Source organism: Haliotis rubra, unplaced genomic scaffold, assembly GCF_003918875.1.
Source record: "Haliotis rubra isolate DU_JTF1 unplaced genomic scaffold, ASM391887v1 Scf40, whole genome shotgun sequence".
Classification (NCBI taxonomy): Eukaryota; Metazoa; Mollusca; class Gastropoda; order Lepetellida; family Haliotidae; genus Haliotis; species Haliotis rubra.
Genome location: NW_025767080.1, coordinates 2,068,011 through 2,092,430, shown reverse-complemented (window position 1 = coordinate 2,092,430; position 24,420 = coordinate 2,068,011). Strand labels below are relative to the sequence as shown.

The 24,420-nt window shown below is 36.6% G+C and overlaps 1 protein-coding gene across 1 annotated transcript in view; it reads right to left on the bottom strand.

Moving 5' to 3' along the window:
* The window catches only part of LOC124287401 (titin homolog), a 124,149-nt gene that overhangs the window by 63,032 nt on the left and 36,697 nt on the right, over positions 1 to 24,420 (bottom strand). The window contains exons 8-19 of the mRNA XM_046723935.1: positions 24,347 to 24,418; positions 20,946 to 21,296; positions 18,275 to 18,335; positions 15,892 to 15,986; positions 14,541 to 14,654; positions 12,300 to 12,381; positions 10,468 to 10,547; positions 7,275 to 7,343; positions 6,690 to 6,791; positions 1,757 to 1,835; positions 1,374 to 1,477; positions 527 to 661 (exon numbers count right to left, since the gene is read on the bottom strand). Of these exons, the coding sequence (XP_046579891.1) occupies positions 527 to 661; positions 1,374 to 1,477; positions 1,757 to 1,835; positions 6,690 to 6,791; positions 7,275 to 7,343; positions 10,468 to 10,547; positions 12,300 to 12,381; positions 14,541 to 14,654; positions 15,892 to 15,986; positions 18,275 to 18,335; positions 20,946 to 21,296; positions 24,347 to 24,418 (1,344 nt within the window). The remainder of the gene's footprint in view (positions 1 to 526; positions 662 to 1,373; positions 1,478 to 1,756; positions 1,836 to 6,689; positions 6,792 to 7,274; positions 7,344 to 10,467; positions 10,548 to 12,299; positions 12,382 to 14,540; positions 14,655 to 15,891; positions 15,987 to 18,274; positions 18,336 to 20,945; positions 21,297 to 24,346; positions 24,419 to 24,420) is intronic.

The window sequence follows — 24,420 nt, the reverse complement described above, 5'->3', positions numbered from 1 at the left end:
GTGCATGGACGGAGTCCATTTTAATACCCCCGCAAAAGCGTTGCGGGGGTTAAACAAAGATTACTCAACAATCTTTCACACAGGTAGTCACAGTCATCTAAGGTGCCACAAGAAGTTGTGTAGACCAGCATCCCATAGGAATGCCAAACTTGAAACATTGTGCATTTGAATCAAAATTCAGTTGTGATGCCTAATTTGCTACATAGCCTGGTTATGGATCAGACCAAAGCCTCTCTTCCAGCATTAAACTACTATTCCATGACATAACTGTGTAAATGTTTCCAATGAAATATAACCCAACTCATGTGTCATCTGGGCATCAAAAGATTCCATTCCAAAGACTTCTGACCTAACAAACCAGCCATTTCATATTTGCAATAAAATATATTGTATGTCTTGTGCACTGCTAGAGAGTATTCATGACCCTTCAGTCATAGATCTTTTCAAGGTCAACATGTACAATGACCATGACCTTTAAGTCACTTTCTGCACAAGTACACATCAATGCTGCCATTCATCAACGTACCTTCTTGGCCGGTGTTTTGGATGCCAGTTCCTTCAGTAGCTTGACTGTGGGATGTGAACATCGGTCTTCAATATCCTCTGTCAGTTCAGCATCATACTTCTTCTTGTAAGCTTTCCTCACACTCGGCATGTCAATCTGACACACAGACAACATACTTCAGCAACAGCATTACCACCTGACACTCGGCATGTCAATCTGACACACAGACAACATACTTCAGCAACAGCATTACCACCTGGTATCAGCGTAGAATGTTGCAACTTCGTATTTTAGCTAAATACTACAAAAACATTTTGTTTGAACAAATTATGCATATTTAACCTGATCTTTTGTTTGCAAAAAGATTGTTTTGTTTTGCTTGTTTTATTTTGTATTGGTTGAAATTTCTACTAAGTTGGTTTGAAGAACGTATGCATGTAAAGACAACTTCCAAATTAAGGACTGAACTGCCGATATTGGTAACATCTGATAATAACATTAAGGATTTAAGAATTTAAAACTGAACAATTTCTTTTAAAATCATTCCTGCATAAAGACAGAACTTCATTTTCCAGGACGTAGACTACGTGAAATGTGTACTGTAGAATTTATAGAAGACAGACACTATTTTCTTCATGAGGCAATGTTATTAAAGCCTATGCTGTAAGTACCAAGCTTGATTTATTACATAAACTAAATTCTTTCTAAATGAATTTATTCCCTCAACAGCTTGTATACTTCATGCAGTGGAGATGACAAAAGATAAGTGATATACCAAATCATCTACTATTCTGTACATTGGCCTGTGGCCTTTCAGTATTTCTGCAAAAACATGAAGTGACAGTATGAGTTGATGGTTAATGACTACCTCTGCCCTAGCGACAAGGGTCTTCACAAACACAGGGTTGGTAGCATTGATGTTCTTGTAAAGCTTTTCTGCATACGTGTCCGATGAACTCCTGACTGTAGACACTGCAACACATACACCATACATCACAGTTTCAGGATTTGGTCATCACACATTTCTTCCTGCAGTAAGCAAGATCAGATACAGCAACAAACGACCCAGTTTCTAATTGTGGATCCCCTTGAGAGGATGCTTGAATTCCGCTAACGATCTTGATATTCTTGAAATTAGTTAATCAGACTTTTGGTCATTTTCTGCATTTCTAGATGGTTTTTTTCTTGATGAGTAAACTTATCACTCCTGGGTGTTATCACTCTCATTTGGAATATACTCTCGAGACTCACCAAATGCTCCGACTGCATCTGCATACTCTTGGTCACACTCTTCCTTCACTGAGTGTAATACCTCCTTCCCTCCAGACACCTGTAAGGAGCTTAGTCATATTATTTGCAAAAAATGTAAACTCACTATATTCAAGAGAACTGACATATGTTCTGTGATGTTTTATCTGTGAATGTATACATTTATAGTATAAATCATATATTCTAACATGTATTAGATTATAAATTTATCGCATTGTGTTTCAACATCACAGCACACCTCAGTTCTTGACAGTAATACTGTATCATATTTGATCATATAGGACATATTTAAGTACTGGTGTCAAACTTAATTAAACAATACATATATAAGCATTAGTTTTTTTTTTACAACATGACCACAAATATGGACTTCATTTTAGAAAAACCAAATGGTTGCATTTAGCACATAAATCATCAGAAAAAGACAAATTCTTCAGACTCAACTCTCTGTGATGGATCATAGTAATGCTCCCAATTATAAAAACGCTGACAGATAAACGAGAAATGATGTGACGTTAATCTTTCATAAAAAGAAAATGGCTACCACTAAAAAAGAGAGATAGAAATGTGTTGTCATCAATCAGCACCAACCTTTATCCTGACTTGGAGAAAATCCATTAGAAATAAAAAGTCACTGTGATCGTGGCCCTTTAACATTTGGGCAGTACAGAAACAGGCAGACAATCTTATGACCTTCGGTATCTCGAGAGGCAATATCTGTCAGTGATGACTGGCACATTAAAGGTCATTATTTTACATTTGTTACACTACAGACCTCACAGCCCTATTCTCCACCCAAACGAACAAAATTAATTAAATTTACACCTTTTTCTTATGCGGTATGAAATAGATACATTTTTGGGGATTACTGATGTTAAGCACAATTTGTCAGAGAAGACTCACTGGAGACTTAGTTCTGTCTTTAGTGTTTGCTGCAATTATCCCTTTAGTAATTTGTCGAAATAGATTTTCTGCACAGTAATAGCGTTTCAAAATGTGGGTGGATGTCATTTCAAAAAACAATTCCCTTCTCCATTAAATAAAAATATAATAGCCATGTTGTGCCTTGGATGTCATTAACCATCAATGTCTACCAGATACTTCTTCAGGTAAATTTCAATACTTACTACAATGTAATGTACCTTTGGTTGGACAAACCAAACTATAGTCTGTTTGCAGTGAAAACGTACCGAAGAATTTCACTTTAAGCAAGAAAGTAAATCAAATAAAGTGAAATTAAGATTGAGAATCCTCATAATTTTATGTTGCCAATTGAACATTTGAATCTCAGAATTTTATTCAACTTAGGATAAAAGTTGTTTAACAAACGATCATAGATTCAAATTGCTATTATTGGTTTGTATTACAAGGGGGTAAGTGCAGTAGTTGGAACACTGAAACAAATGCACGTGTGGGTATGTGATGATCGTTAACTTAGACCAACCCTACTTGTTCTCGGTGTTTCATTTAATGTGCACACACCCTTACAAAACTTACAAAACTTACTGACTTAGAATCAAACCGTGTTAATTACAATGCTTGTATGTCAGGGAACTGTATGCTTGTATGTCAGGGAACTGTTACAAAACTTACTGTTTGCAAAAAGCTGGGATGAGTCAAATGGATTAGTAAGAGGATTGCAGGAAACATTTTTATATCATCTGAACATGTTCTACTCAATGCCTCAATATGTCAATTATTTTCAATATCACCAAAGAAATGCCATTCAGGAAATGTCATGTGTCATGCTAAACTATTTTCTTTGTTAATGCAACTGACATGAGACCTAACTGAAGGTGACAACCGATGGTAACAAATGAGTCAATCTGCCACCAGCCACTTTCTGTGGCTGGGGATCGTGTTTTAGCTTTTTATTTTCATGTATAAAACATATTTATGTAATTTTCAAATTTAACACTGCTGTAATTTAGAGAAAGTTATACCAGTAACTCATTTGGCAAAATGGAACCATTTCATAACACTTCAAAAATTGCTGAAGAAAATTAGATAACCAATGTCATTATTGACAGGTCAGCTAAGTATGCTGGGTCTCAAATGTGAACATGGGCCAATAAACATCCATAGTTGTAGTCAGTTGACATTGTGATGAACAGCTGAAGAACATCTCATTTACACCTACGCAACACTGACTGAATGTTTGATGAAACTGGAAACATGAACACTAGCTTTTACAAACAATGAAAAGAGCTTGAATGAGGGGAGTGGAAATAGCTACCCTCAAACATCTGCCTGCATATGACCAATGGTTTAGTGGATGTACAAGCAATACAGCACAAGTAACAGTCAGTGTGGGTGTATTCCCAACTCAACTGAACTAACCTCTTCCAAGCTGAAAATGTGACATATTGTCTCTTATTACATGTGTGGCCATCAGTAATGACACCTTAGCATATTACCAAATGTCAACCAAATACAGATATGGTTATCATCAAATCAAAGATCCATCAGATCAATACATTTCTGAAAAGGCACCGAATCCTTTCGGAATGACATTTTAAGATTTGTATATCACTTACATGTCTGTGTCATTATTCCAGATTTGACACATGTATTCCAATTTTAACAGGGTTTTTTTTAAAATAGGAAAGAAAGTAAGATCAAGGTGCAGTCTAGAGTGACTCATTACTTACAATTGTCCAGTGATTTCAGCACTAACATGACCGTAGGTCCCATACTTAGTAGCATCATAGCATAAGTCCATTACTTTACCATGTGCTTACAACAGCTGTAGTACTGGCTACCATGTCACAAAGTCTTCGTCAGACTTAGATGATCATAACTTCAGTTCTTTACCATAAACTTACAACAGCTGTAGTACTGGCTACCATGTCACAAAGTCTTCGTCAGACTTAGATGATCATAACTTCAGTTCTTTACCATAAACTTACAACAGTTGTAGTACTGGGTACGATGTCACAAAGTCTTCGTCGGACTTAGATGATCATAACTTCAGTTCTTTACCATAAACTTACAACAGCTGTAGTACTGGCTACCATGTCACAAAGTCTTCGTTGGACTTAGATGATCATAACTTCAGTTCTTTACCATAAACTTACAACAGTTGTAGTACTGGGTACGATGTCGTAAAGTCTTCGTCGGACTTAGATGATCATAACTTCAGTTCTTTACCATAAACTTACAACAGCTGTAGTACTGGGTACGATGTCACAAAGTCTTCGTCGGACTTAGATGATCATAACTTCAGTTCTTTACCATAAACTTACAACAGTTGTAGTACTGGGTACGATGTCACAAAGTCTTCGTCGGACTTAGATGATCATAACTTCAGTTCTTTACCATAAACTTACAACAGCTGTAGTACTAGGTACCATGTCACAAAGTCTTCGTCGGACTTAGATGATCATAACTTCAGTTCTTTACCATAAACTTACAACAGTTGTAGTACTGGGTACGATGTCGTAAAGTCTTCGTCGGACTTAGATGATCATAACTTCAGTTCTTTACCATAAACTTACAACAGTGGTAGTACTGGGTACGATGTCACAAAGTCTTCGTCGGACTTAGATGATCATAACTTCAGTTCTTTACCATAAACTTACAACAGTTGTAGTACTGGGTACGATGTCACAAAGTCTTCGTCGGACTTAGATGATCATAACTTCAGTTCTTTACCATAAACTTACAACAGCTGTAGTACTGGCTACCATGTCACAAAGTCTTCGTCGGACTTAGATGATCATAAGTCTAATTCTTTACCATAAACTTACAACAGCTGTAACACTGCATGAAGGGGTCAAAGCACTATGACTGCAGTAAGTTACCATCAAAGTATGGGAGTTAATGACAGCCATAGCATTACGATGGCATTATGAAACCAGACCTTGGCGATAACTTCTGGTATGCTGAAACTCTAACATCTCTGACAAAAAATAATCGACCAAAACACCTTATTTCTAGTAAGTGGAACTGTATAGGTGAATCCTGAGTTAATGAGGTTCTGGGAAAATGGAATCAAATCAAACTGCTAAGAAAAGCCATTTGTTACAAAAGACCCTGAGCCTAGATAAGAAGGATATTACACCAAAATACCTCTCATTTTCGATCTCTCCATTTGGTTGCTACACAAGGGGAATGGTTGCTCGGAATAGCAACAGCGCTGAGAACTAATTTAGGAAAAGAATTATTTCGTCTTCTGTAATTACCATTTATAGGATCTGATGAATGAATGCCAAAAAAACCCAGTAAATCGGTTCTGGGTTTTTTCTTCATCTAACATTCCATAGACTTACAGACGTAGCATTGTTACAGCAAATTCCTGCGGAAAATTCACTAATCTCATGAAATGTCATGTACCTAATATTTAAGTCTTAGCTTTAGAAATATTTCAGCCTTTGAATTGAAATCAGAGCCTTTACTGTCAACTTTTAACATCTTTTGAGCTACAATCGAACATGTTCTATTTAAAGATTTAAAAAGTGTCATACAATGATTGCTCACAAACCACAGACTTTTTAACCACAGTAATGTTTTCAAATTACTTTATGGAAAACCATCAACTTTCAGACGCACAATTGACTTGCCTTTGCATGTGTTTGTGATGGGTACCACTGGTGGGGCAGGATGTGCCCACCTTTCATGGACACATGGTACCACCACTATTTGATAGTAACTTATAAACACATGTTAACTCTCAGACAAGTACATGTAACAGCTTATATGTGTTTTGGTTCTTCTCCATCCCCATCCCCACCCTCTCCCTCTGAAGTTGATAATGAAAAACACTCTAAATAATGTGGATGGCCTCACATGTATTTACTTCTTTATCAATTTAAAGCATTACAAAAAGACAATCTTCTTGTGGTTTGGCTCTGATCTGTCAAATCTGTGAATGGAAATATAGAACAGTATTGCCTAAGTACAGAAGGTCACTCACCGATTTATACATCTTGAGAACTGCTTTGATGTGTGCCAGACTTTTCTCCTCGAGGAGACTGAGGAACTTCCCACTCTTGTTGCTCCATCGACCATCACCAAACTGAAGGTAAACAGGAGAGAAGTACAGTAAAACAAGCAGGAGTATGTTGAACAATCTGACTAGATCTGGGACATTTTGACGGACCAATTTTATGAAACGTTTACAGATTGTCACCATGAAAGCAGGAGGTTCAATATCAGATTAAATCCCTTTTTAAAAACAAATATGACCAAATACATATTACTGCATGAGACATGTTAATACAATGTATATCTGTTTTAGAGAAAAAGTTGTCTCTTTCTGTTTCAGGTGAATTTAAGCCTTAATATACAGGTAGAATTCTATACAATGGGGAAATGTATGTGCAGTACACACACGTGTTTGTATACATTGGATGCAAAAAGTATATTTATTGCATCCAGAGAGACACACAATGAAATATATTGTACTGAATTCTTGACAATACGTAGGAAGGTCTTGTGTGTAGAAATTATCTTTTTTGCTGCTGTTATTCTATTGTTCTGTTATTGTTTTCCCCCTCACCTCATGCAAGACAGTGGTATCCTTCTCCACCCTCTTGTCATCCACATCAGTCGACTCATCTCTCCCCTCCTGGAACACACAACATTATATACCAAAGCATTATATAGTGGTTCATACAGATGCAACTACATTCACATAGTGGTTCATACAGATGCTGTTACACTCACATAGTGGTTCATACAGATGCTACTACACTGACATAATGCTTCCTACAGGTGCTACTACACTCACATAGTGGTTCATACAGATGCTACTACACTGACATAATGCTTCCTACAGGTGCTACTACACTCACATAGTGGTTCATACAGATGCTACTACACTCACATAGTGGTTCATACAGATGCTACTACACTCACACAGTGGTTCATACAGATGCTACTACACTCACATAGTGGTTCATACAGATGCTACTACACTCACATAGTGGTTTATACAGATGCTACTACACTCACATAGTGGTTCATACAGATGCTACTACACTCACATAGTGGTTCATACAGATGCTACTACACTCACATAGTGGTTCATACAGATGCTACTACACTCACACAGTGGTTCATACAGATGCTACTACACTCACACAGTGGTTCATACAGATGCTACTACACTCACATAGTGGTTCATACAGATGCTACTACACTCACATAGTGGTTCATACAGATGCTACTACACTCACATAGTGGTTCATACAGATGCTACTACACTCATAGTAGTTCATACAGATGCTACTACACTTACATAGTGGTTCATACAAATGCTACTACACTCACATAGTGGTTCATACAGATGCTACTACACTCACATAGTGGTTCATACAGATGCTACTATACTCACATAGTGGTTCATACAGATGCTACTACACTCACATAGTGGTTCATACAGATGCTACTATACTCACATAGTGGTTCATACAGATGCTACTACACTCAGATGCTACTACACTCACATAGTGGTTCATACAGATGCTACTACACTCACATAGTGGTTCATACAGATGCTACTACACTCACATAGTGGTTCATACAGATGCTACTACACTCACATAGTGGTTCATACAGATGCTACTACACTCACATAGTGGTTCATACACATGCAGATACTACACTCACATAGTGGTTCATACAGATGCTACTACACTCACATAGTGGTTCATACAGATGCTACTACACTCACATAGTGGTTCATACAGATGCTACTACACTCACATAGTGGTTCATACTACTACACTCACATAGTGGTTCATACAGATGCTACTACACTCACATAGTGGTTCATACAGATGCTACTACACTCACATAGTGGTTCATACAGATGTTCTACAGATACTACTCACTCACATAGTGGTTCATACAGATGCTACTACACTCACATAGTAGTTCATACAGATGCTACTACACTCATAGTGGTTCATACAGATGCTACTACATGCTACACATAGTGGTTCATACAGATGCTACTACACTCACATAGTGGTTCATACAGATGCTACTACACTCACATAGTGGTTCATACAGATGCTACTACACTCACATAGTGGTTCATACAGATGCTACTCTCACATAGTGGTTCATACAGATGCTACTACTCACATAGTGGTTCATACAGATGCTACTACTCACATAGTGGTTCATACAGATGCTACTACACTCACATAGTGGTTCATACAGATGCTACTACACTCACATAGTGGTTCATACAGATGCTACTACTCACATAGTGGTTCATACAGATGCTACTACACTCACATAGTGGTTCATACAGATGCTACTACTCACATAGTGGTTCATACAGATGCTACTATACTCACATAGTGGTTCATACAGATGCTACTACACTCACATAGTGGTTCATACAAATGCTACTACACTCACACAGTGGTTCATACAGATGCTACTACACTCACATAGTAGTTCATACAGATGCTACTACACTCACATAGTAGTTCATACAGATGTTACCACACTCACATAGTAGTTAATACAGATGCTACTACACTCACATAGTGGTTCATACAGATGCTACTACACTCACATAGTGGTTCATACAGATGCTACTACACTCACATAGTAGTTCATACAGATGCTACTACACTCACATAGTGGTTCATACAGATGCTACTACACTCACATAGTGGTTCATACAGATGCTACTACTCACATAGTGGTTCATACAGATGCTACTACTCACATAGTGGTTCATACAGATGCTACTACACTCACATAGTGGTTCATACAGATGCTACTACACTCACATAGTGGTTCATACAGATGCTACTACACTCACATAGTGGTTCATACAGATGCTACTACACTCACATAGTGGTTCATACAGATGCTACTACACTCACATAGTGGTTCATACAGATGCTGCTACACTCACATAGTGGTTCATACAGATACAGATGCTACTACACTCACATAGTGGTTCATACAGATGCTACTACACTCACATAGTGGTTCATACAGATGCTACTACACTCACATAGTGGTTCATACAGATGCTACTACACTCACATAGTGGTTCATACAGATGCTACTACACTCACATAGTGGTTCATACAGATGCTACTACACTCACATAGTGGTTCATACAGATGCTACTACACTCACATAGTGGTTCATACAGATGCTACTACTCACATAGTGGTTCATACAGATGCTACTACTCACATAGTGGTTCATACAGATGCTACTACACTCACATAGTGGTTCATACAGATGCTACTACACTCACATAGTGGTTCATACAGATGCTACTACTCACATAGTGGTTCATACAGATGCTACTACACTCACATAGTGGTTCATACAGATGCTACTACACTCACATAGTGGTTCATACAGATGCTGCTACACTCACATAGTGGTTCATACAGATGCTACTACACTCACATAGTGGTTCATACAGATGCTACTACACTCACACAGTGGTTCATACAGATGCTACTACACTCACATAGTGGTTCATACAGATGCTACTACACTCACATAGTGGTTCATACAGATGCTACTACACTCACATAGTGGTTCATACAGATGCTACTACACTCACATAGTGGTTCATACAGATGCTACTACACTCACATAGTGGTTCATACAGATGCTACTACACTCACATAGTGGTTCATACCGACGCTTCTACTTTTATATAACGGTAGTGGTTCATGATGATGCTGAGGTAGTAATTTTACCTTGAGGAGGGTCATCAACAGCAAGTTCACAGGCTCTTTGGTCTTGTTAGCAACATCGCTCTCCAGGCTAACAGCAAACTCTAACATACCCAGAGAGATACTTGATTTACTTTTATGTGCATTGGGGTTTGTCTGTTTGTCTGTTTGTTTGTTTGTTTGTTTGTTTGTTTGTGTTTGTGCCACAGTCAACTTGGAATCCAAGATAGACAGGATACTACAGGTGGTTAATATGAGGAACATCAGATGCCAGATTGACAGAATGACATGCACTCAACTTAAATTTTTTGACAAAAATAACAGATTGTTGGGGTAATTGTCTGTTGTCAGCACCTGTGCTGTGCCTTCTATACTGTACAATTCAATATTTTACATTGTCAATGTTTTAATGAGTTGTTATTGAGGACTACATGATATTTACAGTCTGTTTGAGTCAGAAACAGACCAATGAATTGCAAATTTTATCATTGTACAAAATTGCCACATAAATATAAATAGTACACATGTTTATCAAGTACTAATACCCAACAGCTTTCTTATATTTGAAAATTTTCGGACTCCACCAAAAAAGTTCTTTAAGAAACTATCATCATTGAAAACGCAAAAGTTGTTATCTGTCGTGGCGGGGTGAAACCGCAGAAACGGAACAGCCACTATCTCGTCGTGCACGGGATACACATGCCTGATGAAAAATGAAGTTGAATGCTGACGTGAAACAGTTGATGATTAAAGTGTACGATTTTTTCCGTGCTGAAGCCGAAAGGGGCAAACCATTTTATGCCATTAATAAATTCCGTAAGCGGGCAGCAAAAGCTTTAGGAGTATCAGCAAGGGTACTGACAAATATTCTGAAACACAAACATTGTTAGGGTGATGCGAAGCAGGTAGGGGTCGTGTCAAAATTACACAAATTAAAACATTTGGACAACTTTCAAAAGAACCTATTAGACAGTCTATCAACAAGCTCTATTCTGAAAACAAATACATGTCGCTGAAATTTTTTAAAAAGCATTTGAAGCAAGAACACAACCTCAGAGTATCAAAGTACACACTCTGGCGACTCTTACACTCTTTTGGGTATCGTTATAAGAAAATTTCGGGGGAGAATAGGTCAGTACTCTTTGAACGCCCTGATATCGTTCACTTGAGAAATATTTTTCTCAGGGTTATAAAGAAGAGGCCCGAGGAAGGGTTCGAGCCAGTGTACTTAGATGAGACCTCGGTCAATGCCTCGCACACTGCCAGCAGTCAGTGGGTACCCAATGGGGGTGATAAGGGGTCACGTAGAAAGCTGCCTCTAGGGAAAGGAGAGAGACTAATCATTCTCCATGAGGTTGCTCCAGCAAAGGCTTTCTCCAAGGCTGTGACTTGGTATTCAGGGCAAAGTCCACAGATAACAGAGACTACCATTCCGAGATGAACGGTGCGGTTATCCTCGATTGGGTTAAAAACAAGTTGGTACCAGCTCTACCAGAGAAGTCTTTTATCCGCCGCGACAGATAACAACTTTTGCGTTTTTAATGATGATAGTTTCTTAAAGAACTTTTTTGGTGGAGTCCGGAAAATTTTCAAATATAAGAAAGCTGTTGGGTATTAGTAAATGATAAACATGTGTACTATTTATATTTATGTGGCAATTTTGTAAAATGATAAAATTTGCAATTCATCGTTCCGTTTCTGACTCAAACGGACTGTAATGATGTTTGATTTTTTGTGGTTTACTGTCACAGCCAACAATATTGCAATAATATGAAGTTCTGGAATTTCCACCAGTATAAAACAGATGATGATTAGAAAATATGAAAGATCAAGTACTAATCAATTTGATTGTATACCTTTCCGGTAAGCTTCTTTAACCTGTGCCAAGCTACTCTGGTTTGAACATAGAATCTCCACAACTGTTGGAATATTGTTCTTCTGGAAAAATGAAGATGCAATATTGATTATTTCACTGAATGAAATGCCTTTAAAGCAAACACAAATATCACACCGAAATTCAACAACAGTGACAATGGGGATAAAATGGACCCTTAACTTTCCATATTTCAGAAATGGTGGATCAGCAAAACTGTTAACAAAATTAACAACAAATGTCTTAACTAAATATTTATGAAGTCATCTAAGTTCAGGCACACAGTATTAGATCATGAAACCAACATGGAAAGTTCCTGTAAACTTCACAACAATGAGTTTGATGAATTCTCAACTCAAGTTGACATAATTTGGCTAATAAAATGAGGGAAATACTAGATTGACAACACATCCTTCTTGATCACAAAACTTCAAAACAATTTCTTTGCACTTGTCAAAGCCTTGTGTCAGGTTTGTAAGCATAAAATAACTTAATTAGACGATTTTCATCATTTTATATGATTCCCAGCATGGACATATTTTTAAGGAAAAGTGCTGATCAGCAACAGATCCAGAACAGTCAATTTTAAATGGCAAATTTGTCACTGTCTTCATTGAAGCGATATCATGCTTCATCCTATTTTGATAGGATTTAAAGAATTAAACATAGGACAAATTGTTAGAACTGACAGGCATCTCTACTTCTAAACATGAAGTCTAACTTTGTATGTCATGTATTTCATCACGCAAACATTAGAGGAACCACAAATAACAAATATTTTCTGGGTAAAACAATAACTTGGGGGTAATTTAGGGAGGGGTATGAAAGAAGAATTTTGAAATATTTCATTATCATCTGTTCATGTAAAATATTAATTGCTTCAAGACATGTTTTTGATAATATAGAAACGTATTTCATAATAAATAGGCTCAGTCTAATTATCTTTATGAAAACTTTGGCCATAAAATACAAAATGCATCTTAACACTGAAAGTCCTTTATTAGTATTTAAAAATGTCTTTCATTATTTTGATTTAAGTTGCCTTTGGGTTTACTGCCCCACAAAGACTCTTTGGGTTTACTGATATTTGATACAAAGTTCAAGAATGTGGAAGGAAAATAAAACTTGAAGAACAATTTCTTTTCCTATCTAGCATATTGTAGGTTGATAAATGAATTTAATTCATCCTTTGACTTGATTTAATCACCAGACATTCTATTATTTCATTTCTCCTCTATCATAGTTATTCCTGTTTTAACCATTAAATCTGTTGTCTGTTCAGTGCAGAGGTTTTAAATTACAATCATTACCTGAAAGTACCATTTGAAATCAAATACAAAAGAGATCGGTTTCAAATGTGGAAACTATACTGTTTGGTCATAATGAAAATCTATAAAGAAATTTTAGCAGCTGAACCTAGTATATGTACATGGACCTTGAGACCTGCGTTAAGGTGAGGGTTGACTGTACGCTGAAAGGCCAAAAACGGGGAAAAGCAGAGATCAGTTTAAATCTGCAAAATGTTTTAATTTACATTCCCAAAACATAATTGTCAGCTTAATATAAGAACCACTTCAAAGAGACAGGAGAAAGATAGGTAGTCCTGTAAGTATTATTTAAACTGACATTCCTAGAGAAATTGAAGTGACCTTTGTAGTGTTTGTTATCAAATACACACAGCTGTTATGATGTCATCAAATTCAACAGTTGGAAACTTAAGACAATGTGATGGAGTAGACATGACACTACAGGTCATAGTATTTAATAGAGAAATACCAAGTCAATCTGTAATAATATTACTACATTATACAATACACTGTCTAAAGAACATCTGGCTTCCACCTGAAATGTATTGCCACAGTTGTTGTGTATAAAGTAGCCATCCTGCACATTAAGTAGCAACAATTAATGACAAAAGATGAGTTTCTGAAAGTATGGATTTGTGAAAGAAGAGCATCTGAATATATAATTTGTGATAATGAAATCCTCAGCAGGATCATGGTCTAACTTAGATTCCATACCCAGACACACCCATGCACGATTCTAAAATGAACCATTGTTCTCAATTTTCGGCTGAAACAAGTTCAACTGGGTGTGAAAAGTGGGTGATTTGTGGTAATGGAATCCTCAGCAGTATCATGGTCTAACTTAGATTCCATACCCCGGGAGACCTATGCAGGATTCTAAAATGAACCATTGTTGTACATGTTAGACGCAGGTTTACCTCGAGAGCAGTGTGAAGTGCCCCTGCGTCACCCTCAGTGGGATCAGCCAGTAGCTCATCAATCAGCAGATTCCAGTCAGAACCCAGTCCTTGTTTCAACTCCTTGCTCAGATCCTGTAACCAACATTGAAACACTAGCATCAGCTGCCTGATGCACTTGTAAATATAAAACATAAATGTCAGAGAATCATGTGACTCAATTATCTGCTGAAACAAGTTCAACTGGGTGTAAAACCTGGGTGACTGAAAGTCAGTGATTGCACCAGACGTCTGCAAAACATGGCTTCTGTTTGTTAAACCACAACAATCAATTGTTTGTTCTTCAGGATAATTGTTAACCTAATTATTCAATTGTATTTAAGGTGCAACATTACGAGTTCAAATGGCTATACTAAGTGAATCTAAATGATCACTGCCAGACAGTATTCTGTCTTGATTATCCGTCACAACCACTTCCACTGGGCATATAAGGCAAATCAGCAGTGTTCTCCACAATTCATCATACAAGAATAACAATCTTACAAAGTAACATACACTTTATCTTATATTTGGGATTATACTTTCTTAGTAAAGAACAAATTCTAGTACTTTTTGGGTTGAGTCCCATCCAGGATTCGAACCCATACCCTCCGAGTCAGGCACCTAATCGCCAGCACACAAAGTCAGTCGCCTTGAACCTGCTCTGAGGAGGAGCATTGTGTATTCATGACAAACAAAGGTTTAAATTTGGGGAGAGTCTTTTCAGGTGTTATGTAATCAGTTTTATCGTATTATGAAGACAACACATGCTTGATTTACTTGACAGATGATGACAGATGATGATACCTTCCCTTGATGCAACCCCTTAACATCATTATGTTCCAGTATTGAATCAGTGGACCAGATTTAGACCAGGTATTATTACATACATGGAGTACTATTGGAACTAATTACATTTTCATCTGCAGATTAAATCCAGTTGTGTGTATGTTTAGAAAATGGCCTCTGAGAATTAAGGAATTACAGATTATCTGTCCACAGAGAAATATGTTTGTCAGGTACAACACAACCACCTCCCTCTCCCCCGTTCTCTACTGTTCTCCCCCTTTCCGCACACCACCAAAAAAAAGAAGCAAAACACTGCCCCTACCCTCCATCAGAAGGTCACTGGTTCCCCAGTGTGTCATTATGTTCAATGTTGGATGTACAAATTGACTCTAGTAGTCATCATTATTATGTTCGAGGTAAGCCAAGCACAACATGAACTTGACCCATTGACAAGCACATCCTGGCAGGCAAGGGGCACAACTCTGCACAGACTTATGGTTCTGCCTTGACCCCTGCACTGACCCCAGACTGCCAATGTACTGACCAGGTCATACATCTCCTGGAACTTCCTCTGGACCTGCTGTCTGTAACTGGGGGACTTCTTCACCAGAGTCTTGATGAGGATGTCATCGGGAGCAGCTACAACAAGAGAGGTCATTCCAAGTACATAAAACATAAGACATCCTTTAGGAATCGTGTTAACTGCCATTGAATAAGTTTCTCTGACTGCCTCGTAGATATACAAAGGTGGGGTGAGGTGAAATTGGGTTTAACGTCGTGCTTGAGAATATTTCGTTCATATGACAACGTGCATGCATGTGTACGTTTATGTGCGGCTACTAGTACTAGCCCAGACTGAAGCTGGTTTTATAGTGCTAGCCCACTGAGATACCATGCCGCAGTGAAGCATGAATACCCCACTCAGACATATTATACTGACTCCGAGCTGACCAGTCCTTGTTGTACCCATTAATGCCGAGCGCCAGGCAGGGACCAACAAGTACCATATTTTAACGTCTTTTGGTATGACGCGGTCGGGGAACGAACCCACGACCTTCCGCTCTCTGGGCAGACATTCTAACCACTACACCATGGAGGCGGTCCAGATATACAAAGGGGGACTTGTAGGAAATGATGATGTAACTGTACTCATTCAGTTTGGATGTAAACATCTTCAAAAATTAATGGTCACAGGTATTAGTTACCAGTATTATATATTTTTCCTACAACAAGTACTGTTTTCTGCCTAAATTTTATCTTGTTACCTAAATAAAGTTAAGATAAAGTTAATAAAATTGCAAATATTTCTATTTATGTGTTTAATTCATTTATGCTCACCATCAATCATGACATCACAGTTCTGAGTCTAGATAAGATAAGACAAGATGACCTTGTTTTTCCATATAAACATTTAACAGGCAAAAACACATGAACAAAATAACAAAATTAACAGCAATACAATGTCATCATGAGTGAGAGGCTTAAATTACCCCGTAGGTAGTTAAACCTAGATCTCATGTTGCTGACAAAGCTTTGTAATGTGTATCAGGTGTGTATGATTACTGTTGTGGAATACTTCTCTAGCAGTGTAAATATTGAGACAGTCCTGTAAGTTTAGATTAATACTCAAAATCTTTCGACTGTCCTGATTCTTTCATATTACTAAAGTTAATCTGTCATGCCATCAAGATTAAGTGAAGTAATATGAAAGAATCAGGTGCTTATCAACTTGTTTTTGAGTAGCATTTATATTTGTCGTGTGCAAAGTCATGTGATGTCCATAAGATAATATCTCATATCAACTGAAACACTATTAGATAAGAATAAACTGATTGCCAAACTGATACTGAACCATCAAGCACTGGATTACTTTCACGAATATATCAATATATCATTCTTGGTAGAATGGATTTGGAAACATAAAACAGCCTTGTATATCTTCAGTAACAGACAAATTAAGAGCACAAATATATGCACTGATCTTGTGTATTGTAGGTTATAGACGAATACTCTATGAAATTATTACTTAAATTTGAAATTAGTAAGGAATTTACAGAGGTAATTAATGTCCATTTTGTGAAGTCCTTTATAGTAGTATACTAACAATCTCATGCAACATATAACAGTGTAGGAAAGATAGCCCGTCCCAACGTCCGAGACGGGTGAATTTTGTGGAGGACGGGTTAAAAAAATATCTAGTCCGTCCTCATGTCGGGTCAATTTTAGCAAACCAATGACATATATATAATGATTATAACGTTTTTGAATATTTACTGCCGAAGGTGTTTTATTTATATTTGGAGGACAGGCTAGATTTTGGCAGGACTGGTAAAAAAATATGACCTGCCAGTCCTGTGGACAGGCTAGATTTTCTACATCTTTCCTACACTGCATATAAACTCATATCATTAGTTTTCACATTGGCGTATGAAGACATACAGAGTAAGAATAACACATTATGCCTTTTAGCCATCATATCATGTCTCAGGTCAGGTCAGATTAGATTTGATTTAAGGATAGTTTATTTTCAAAGTGTAATAGATTGAATACAAAGTTATAGCAACTTAGAATTTCCCCTCCACCAATAATTTCATCAAATACAAAAACATTAATTACAAATAAGGAACAACACAAGATCATGAAAGTAAACAATGATGAAAGGTAGATACTTTCAGATTGACCATTGAAGGTCAAAATATTGACCTTCAATGGTTTTTGTAGAAAGATAGAACCATGTTAATCATTATCATAGGAGGATCTGCATTACCTTGGCACCACATGGCACCAAAAATATTCACAGGTTGTAAGACAAGGTTGTGAGCTAACCCATACTGACAGGACAAATTTTCTTTCACTTTGAATATTCTCAGATCTGTTTAAATTTGAGGAGAGACATTTGGTGGAAAATATACGGAAATATTGTTTACCCATTTCCTTGGCAACCTTGAAAAGTTGTTTGCAATCAGCTTCCACAGGTGTCATGTCAGCCTGCAACAATGGCAGAGGTCAAGGTTACATATATTTCATCTGTAGGATAAAATCAGTGAACTCATGAAATCTTAAATGGTATGTAGCTATCTGTTATATGTATGTGTTTCTAGACTTAATTACATCATTTTATTATCAGAATTATGTAGAGTAATCATTGCAGTACTCGGCAAATACATGACAGTTAGCCTTGCATTGGAATAATAATGTAAGATAATAATAATGTCCATTTATATGGCGCTAAACTCCACTGGGGCATGCTCATAGGGCATACAAGAGTTGAACACAAAACCATTCCAGCAGACATCCTTAAGGAGGACTACATAAGTACGTACTGTACGTAATGATTATAGAGACAACTTTTCTATCAATAGAAGCAAACCTTCAGAGATCAATAAATGATGTACAATATTGTACAGTTGGAGTTTTTCTAACTTCTACTTTTAAATGAATCTGTGTACTCACAACTAATTAAAAGAGGCAAAGATGTAAAATCACCATAATAGATAAATATGCTGTTTTTTTAATCCATATATTGAGTTCCATCTACATCATCAACGGACACTACTACCTAAAGCCTACACTAAGACATATCTGTTCAATGACTAATGTCTAAGAAAGACGGAGGCTGCTTACAATTTTAGGATGCCTAAATTGTATGCGCTAGTTGGTCTAAGGGAGATAACTACCTTTACATTAGGATTTGTTATACACCAATGTGAGCCTCTGTAAACTATATTTCTGAGTTCAAATCCTCAGAGATATTTTTGTCAGTGCAAGAAAATATCTATTATAAAATTAATCATAAAAGGATTGAAATATGATGTTAGCGTAGCAAATATCTATGTAAAAACATCAGTATCCAACCCATTTCTTGAAAATGGAAGCAAATATTAAACAATAGCATAACAAACACGAAGCAATATTTTTAGTTCCATAACATATGGTAACAAGCAATCGGAAAAATAGGTATAGCAGTTAATAACAAATGTCTAATGGAAAATGTAAGTAAGTGAAAATGATTTATTTGATATAACAATAAAAAGGAACAATACAAGCCACATTCAACAAACCAAGTATCATTCAAACACAATTCTGTCACAAAAATCACGTATACTTAAGTAGGAGCTCAATACCACAAATAAACAGGCAAAACACCCCTGCTGTCCCCACCTTAAAACACAGGCAAAATCTAAGGTTGCAAACAAGACATGCTTCACAGTATACCCGGTTACATCAAAGCTGGGATAACCAAGGCTGACATACAGTGAATCCTTATGTCTCACAGTCATGAAAATGTCCGAAATATTTCTTTTTGATAACCGACAATATTGAATAGGATAGATCTGTTATGTTGTTTTACATGTAAGACTATATGCAGGAACAGGGCCTTGTTGGTTGTGAGTTCTGTCAGCCATGTCTTATTTGGGCTCCACATGAACACAGAGGTCAGGGAACAGGGACCAGCACCAAATGAAAACTATTTGTAGGATTTACGGTAACTGTGGATGGGTTTCTTCTTGTTTCAAAGAAAACTTTTGATTGAGTGATTATAAAATGTCAACACCAGACAATTATCTTGATTTTCTGGCAAAACAGGTTCCATTGAGCACAGAAGACACTGGATCATAAAAAATTAAGAACAGCATGACTGTAGTGGTAAGAATAAGAACCTGAAAGGTAAACTTCATGTGCATCCTCAGTAACAGTCACTAAATCTAATCAGGTTATCGATTCACATCACATATGTTATTGTGATTTAATGGGAATGAAAGTGTTTACATTTATTCTCATTTCTTACACACACAGGACGTAATTATGTGCATCCTTTGGAACCGTGATTATGTAGACATCTCTAGAATCAGTAGACCAGAAACCAGGTTTCTGAATTAACAAGGTTTCACTGTAATGAGATCTAATGTTAACCACAACAAGGTAAGTACGTACATGGAACAAAACTGGTCCAATATGCTACTTTATAAATCTGACTACTAGGGGTGACTATTGAGGGGGAAAGAACTACTGCGATAGTGATAGCCTATTGCCACCAACTATTGCAATACTATTGCAAAAGGTTATTTTTCTCCTTGAAGTGTCTCATCTGAAGTCATTTCCCAAATGAATGTAGCCTATAGTTTATATGAAATAAAAACAAGCTGAAGTAGTTTCAGTCTCTTTTAATAACTGACAAGAAACTTGTAACCCAGATCAAGATTGTTTAAGAAAAAACAGGGCGGATAACTCTAAACCAAAGTGAACGAATCTGGTACTTCCTGTATTTTGTGCTGCGCATTTACCAACGGAAGTCAATTACTAAACTATCGATAGTCACACATACTATCGATGCATCGATAGTTTTTCGGTTGTCCCATCAATTAATTGCTATCGGAGATGCAACAATTGCAATCCATCGATAGTTCGATACATCGTTACAGCCCTACTGACTGCAAGGACATGAAGGATGGCCACGCCACACAATACTTATACAACATTAGGTCAACTTGACTAGCTAATGAATACATGCAAAACAAATGCAAACTGAAGCTGGCTAGTACTACAAAGCAAAGCTGAACAGAAAACATGCTAGGTCAATTAACAGCATCTCATTGCCTTGTTCTTGCTCTTGGAATGTTCTTCGTCCTTACTGCCTTTGCGAGCATTATTGTTTCCCTGCTCCTTCGTCTCATTTCCCTTCTTGTCTGTGCCTTTCTTGTCATCTTTCTTTTCTTCTTTTGTTCCATCCTTTTTCTTAGCATCGTTTTTATCATCTTTTGTTCCATCCTTTTTCTTAGCATCATTTTTATCATCTTTTTTCCCATCCTTTTTTTTATTGTCATCTTTTTTATCATCTTTGTTCTTATCATCTTCCCTGTCCTTTTTCCCTTTGGCATTGTCTTTCTCCAACTTCTTTCCCTCCTGTACAGCCTCATTGTCATCTTTATCTGATTTACCCTTGGAATTCTGGGAGGTTCAAAGCATTATGGGATAATTCATTATTCTGTCATCATTCAACATGTGTTCTCAAATAAAATGTAAAGTGTAATTAAAATCCCTGAAATGATAGTCAATGATTGAAAGTATTTTAATGGGACATTATAGCTACTGATTTCCGATTTAAAGTCATATATTTGTAAATTAGTGCTTACAACTTACAAACTGACTCAATTCAAGAAACAGTGTCATTCTAATCACCAGTTAAAGTCAACTTTAGATTTACTTGATCTATCAACATGCATCACTGGGGGCAACCAGGACCAGGAGTTCCAGTGCCTGGTGCCACTCAGTACAACAAAACTGACCACTACATCATCAAATAACTTAAACAGCACAATGACATCAGCGAGTGAGAACAGTGTGATGACAATACACCTGCTACCATAGTGTCACAGGTAAGTGTAGGGTAACCTTACACTCAGATATTAACCCTTTATTCCACCATCAACATATTGACCCTCCTGGATAAGGGCCCATAATACTTCCACATACGATGGTTGAAATCCAATTTCAGTGTAAAACTATATGACAGGTTAAGTCAACTTGTGAATAAGGACTGACCATTTTATATAAACAGATTCAGGCCTGGGGATTTGTTAGCCACAGAAAATCAATCTTCTCTTATATTTTCAAGATATTTATACATTTTTACAGGACATTATTTTCCAGTAAACAAATGTTTGTTACATTAACTACCTCAGGTAAAACTGATTTCTTCTAAAGCATTCTGGAAAAAATGGGTTTTTTTAGATCTCATGCCCCCACCAAGAAAATCAAATCTCAACTTGTCAACCCCTTATACCTGGGAGAATATGGTAGCAGTGCTTTATGTAGTCAGTGACTCAGGTGTGGTCCTATACTTCATATAACAGAAGGACAACCAAGTTCTGTGGATAGTAAACTTCTTTATTGCAATGAGTGTGATGTTTCGATGTAGGTACTAACACCGTTATCAAGCAAGTGATGGTAACAGTGCTTGATGACAGTGTTAGTGCCTACACCGAAACATCACACTCATTGCAATAAAGAAGTTGACTATCCATAGAACTTGGTTTTCCTTCATCTTTACAACTTTTAAAATACCTCTCAAAGAATTTCATACAACTGGTGTTATACCAATACCAAAAGCAGTGCAAAGCTTCACCAAACAACATTCTTCACAATATCTTGAAAATATTCCACCCTTAATCTGATGAAGGTACAATATACAGATTTCCATTGAATGATATATTATTTAACATTCAAGAAAAAAAAACAACTTCTACTGGAATAGGTCTAGTGAATATCTGAGTATTCTAAAAACTTATATTTTAGGAAATGCTAAAAGATATTCATACCTGGCACCACATTATGTCAGCACTTACCTGTGCCAATGTCAGTCACATCTATATTTGTCAAGCATTGTTTAACACTGGTTGAAACAGGTACATGTATTAGGTTTTATGTAAACAGGTGAGCATTATGAGAATGTAGTATATCAGCAAATACCTTGATTATATTTTATTTGTACAGTGTTTACTATATATATAATGTTGATGTTATGTACATTTGAAACTGTGTACTGTGGACTATGAGTGTTTATTATAAGTGTAATGCATTATATTATAAGAACTAATTACTATATGTAGTAAATATCAGCTATAAGTGTAATACTATATGTACAGTGATTATAATGCCTACTATATGTACAGTGTTTACTATAAGTGTAATGCCTTTGTACAGTGTTAACTATACTATATAATGTTGTAATGCCTACTATATGTGTACAGTGTGTTTACAGTGTTTACTATAAGTGTAATGCCTACTATATGTACAGTGTGTAATGCCTACTATATGTACAGTGTGTAATGCCTACTATATATACAGTGTTTACTATAAGTGTAATGTATGTACAGTGTTTATTATAAGTGTAATGCCTACTATATGTACAGTGTTTACTATATAATGTACAGTGTTTACTATAAGTGTAATGCCTACTATATGTACAGTGTTTACTATAAGTGTAATGCCTACTATATGTACAGTGTTTACTATGTAATGCCTACTATATGTACAGTGTTTACTATAAGTGTAATGCCTACTATATGTACAGTGTTTACTATAAGTGTAATGCCTACTATATGTACAGTGTTTACTATAAGTGTAATGCCTACTATATGTACAGTGTTTACTATAAGTGTAATGCCTACTATATGTACAGTGTTTACTATAAGTGTAATGCCTACTATATGTACAGTGTTTACTAGAGGATCTGTATTTATAGGAACTAGGGAAACCAAAAGCACCTAGGAATGATCAAGTGAGTTAAAGCCATCTTACATTTTAATGTTTACAGTGGGGTCATACTTGACGGGGTTAAAGACATATTGATATCACCTAGTTAACAGTATACAATGTATTTATAAAAACATTCTTTCATCAGTTTTCACTGATCTTTTTAATGCATGATAAAGGAGAAATGAAACCAATCTAATTCTAATGGTTTTCAAACTATGGACCTCAAAACGTTAAACATCACACACTTAAATGCCCAAACTGAAATATTGATTCCAAAATAGATTCTCTAACTGTCATAATTGCAAGGGCAAAAATATGCTCCCTTTGACTGGCCAACTGCAAATCTATTGTTGAATTCTATTTAAATTTGTGAACTTAATTATCAGTGGACCTGTAAACCAAGTAATGACAAAACACCTACAGTGGAGAAAACGTGACCTTCAGCCAGTAAATTTGCATTAGCATTTCCATAGTCTAAAGAAGATTTTAGTCCAATTTTGAAACTGTTCTAAGAATTAAAATGCTAAGATTTTTATCTTGAAATCAAAGTTACAGTGAGATAACAAAACATTGCATAAACATCAGAATCCCTTTCAAGGGACATGGTGTAAATTGTGATAGGTTAACATGATCATTCTGAAGGTAGAACATGCTCACTATGCTGAGTGCTGATTGGCTGAACATGCACATTACTCTAAGTGCTGATTGGCTGAACATCAGACTAAATGCTGATTGGTTACCTCTTTGTTACCATCAGGGTCATATCGATTACCCCAATACATCTCATAAGTGTGATCTAAACCTAAAGACTCCT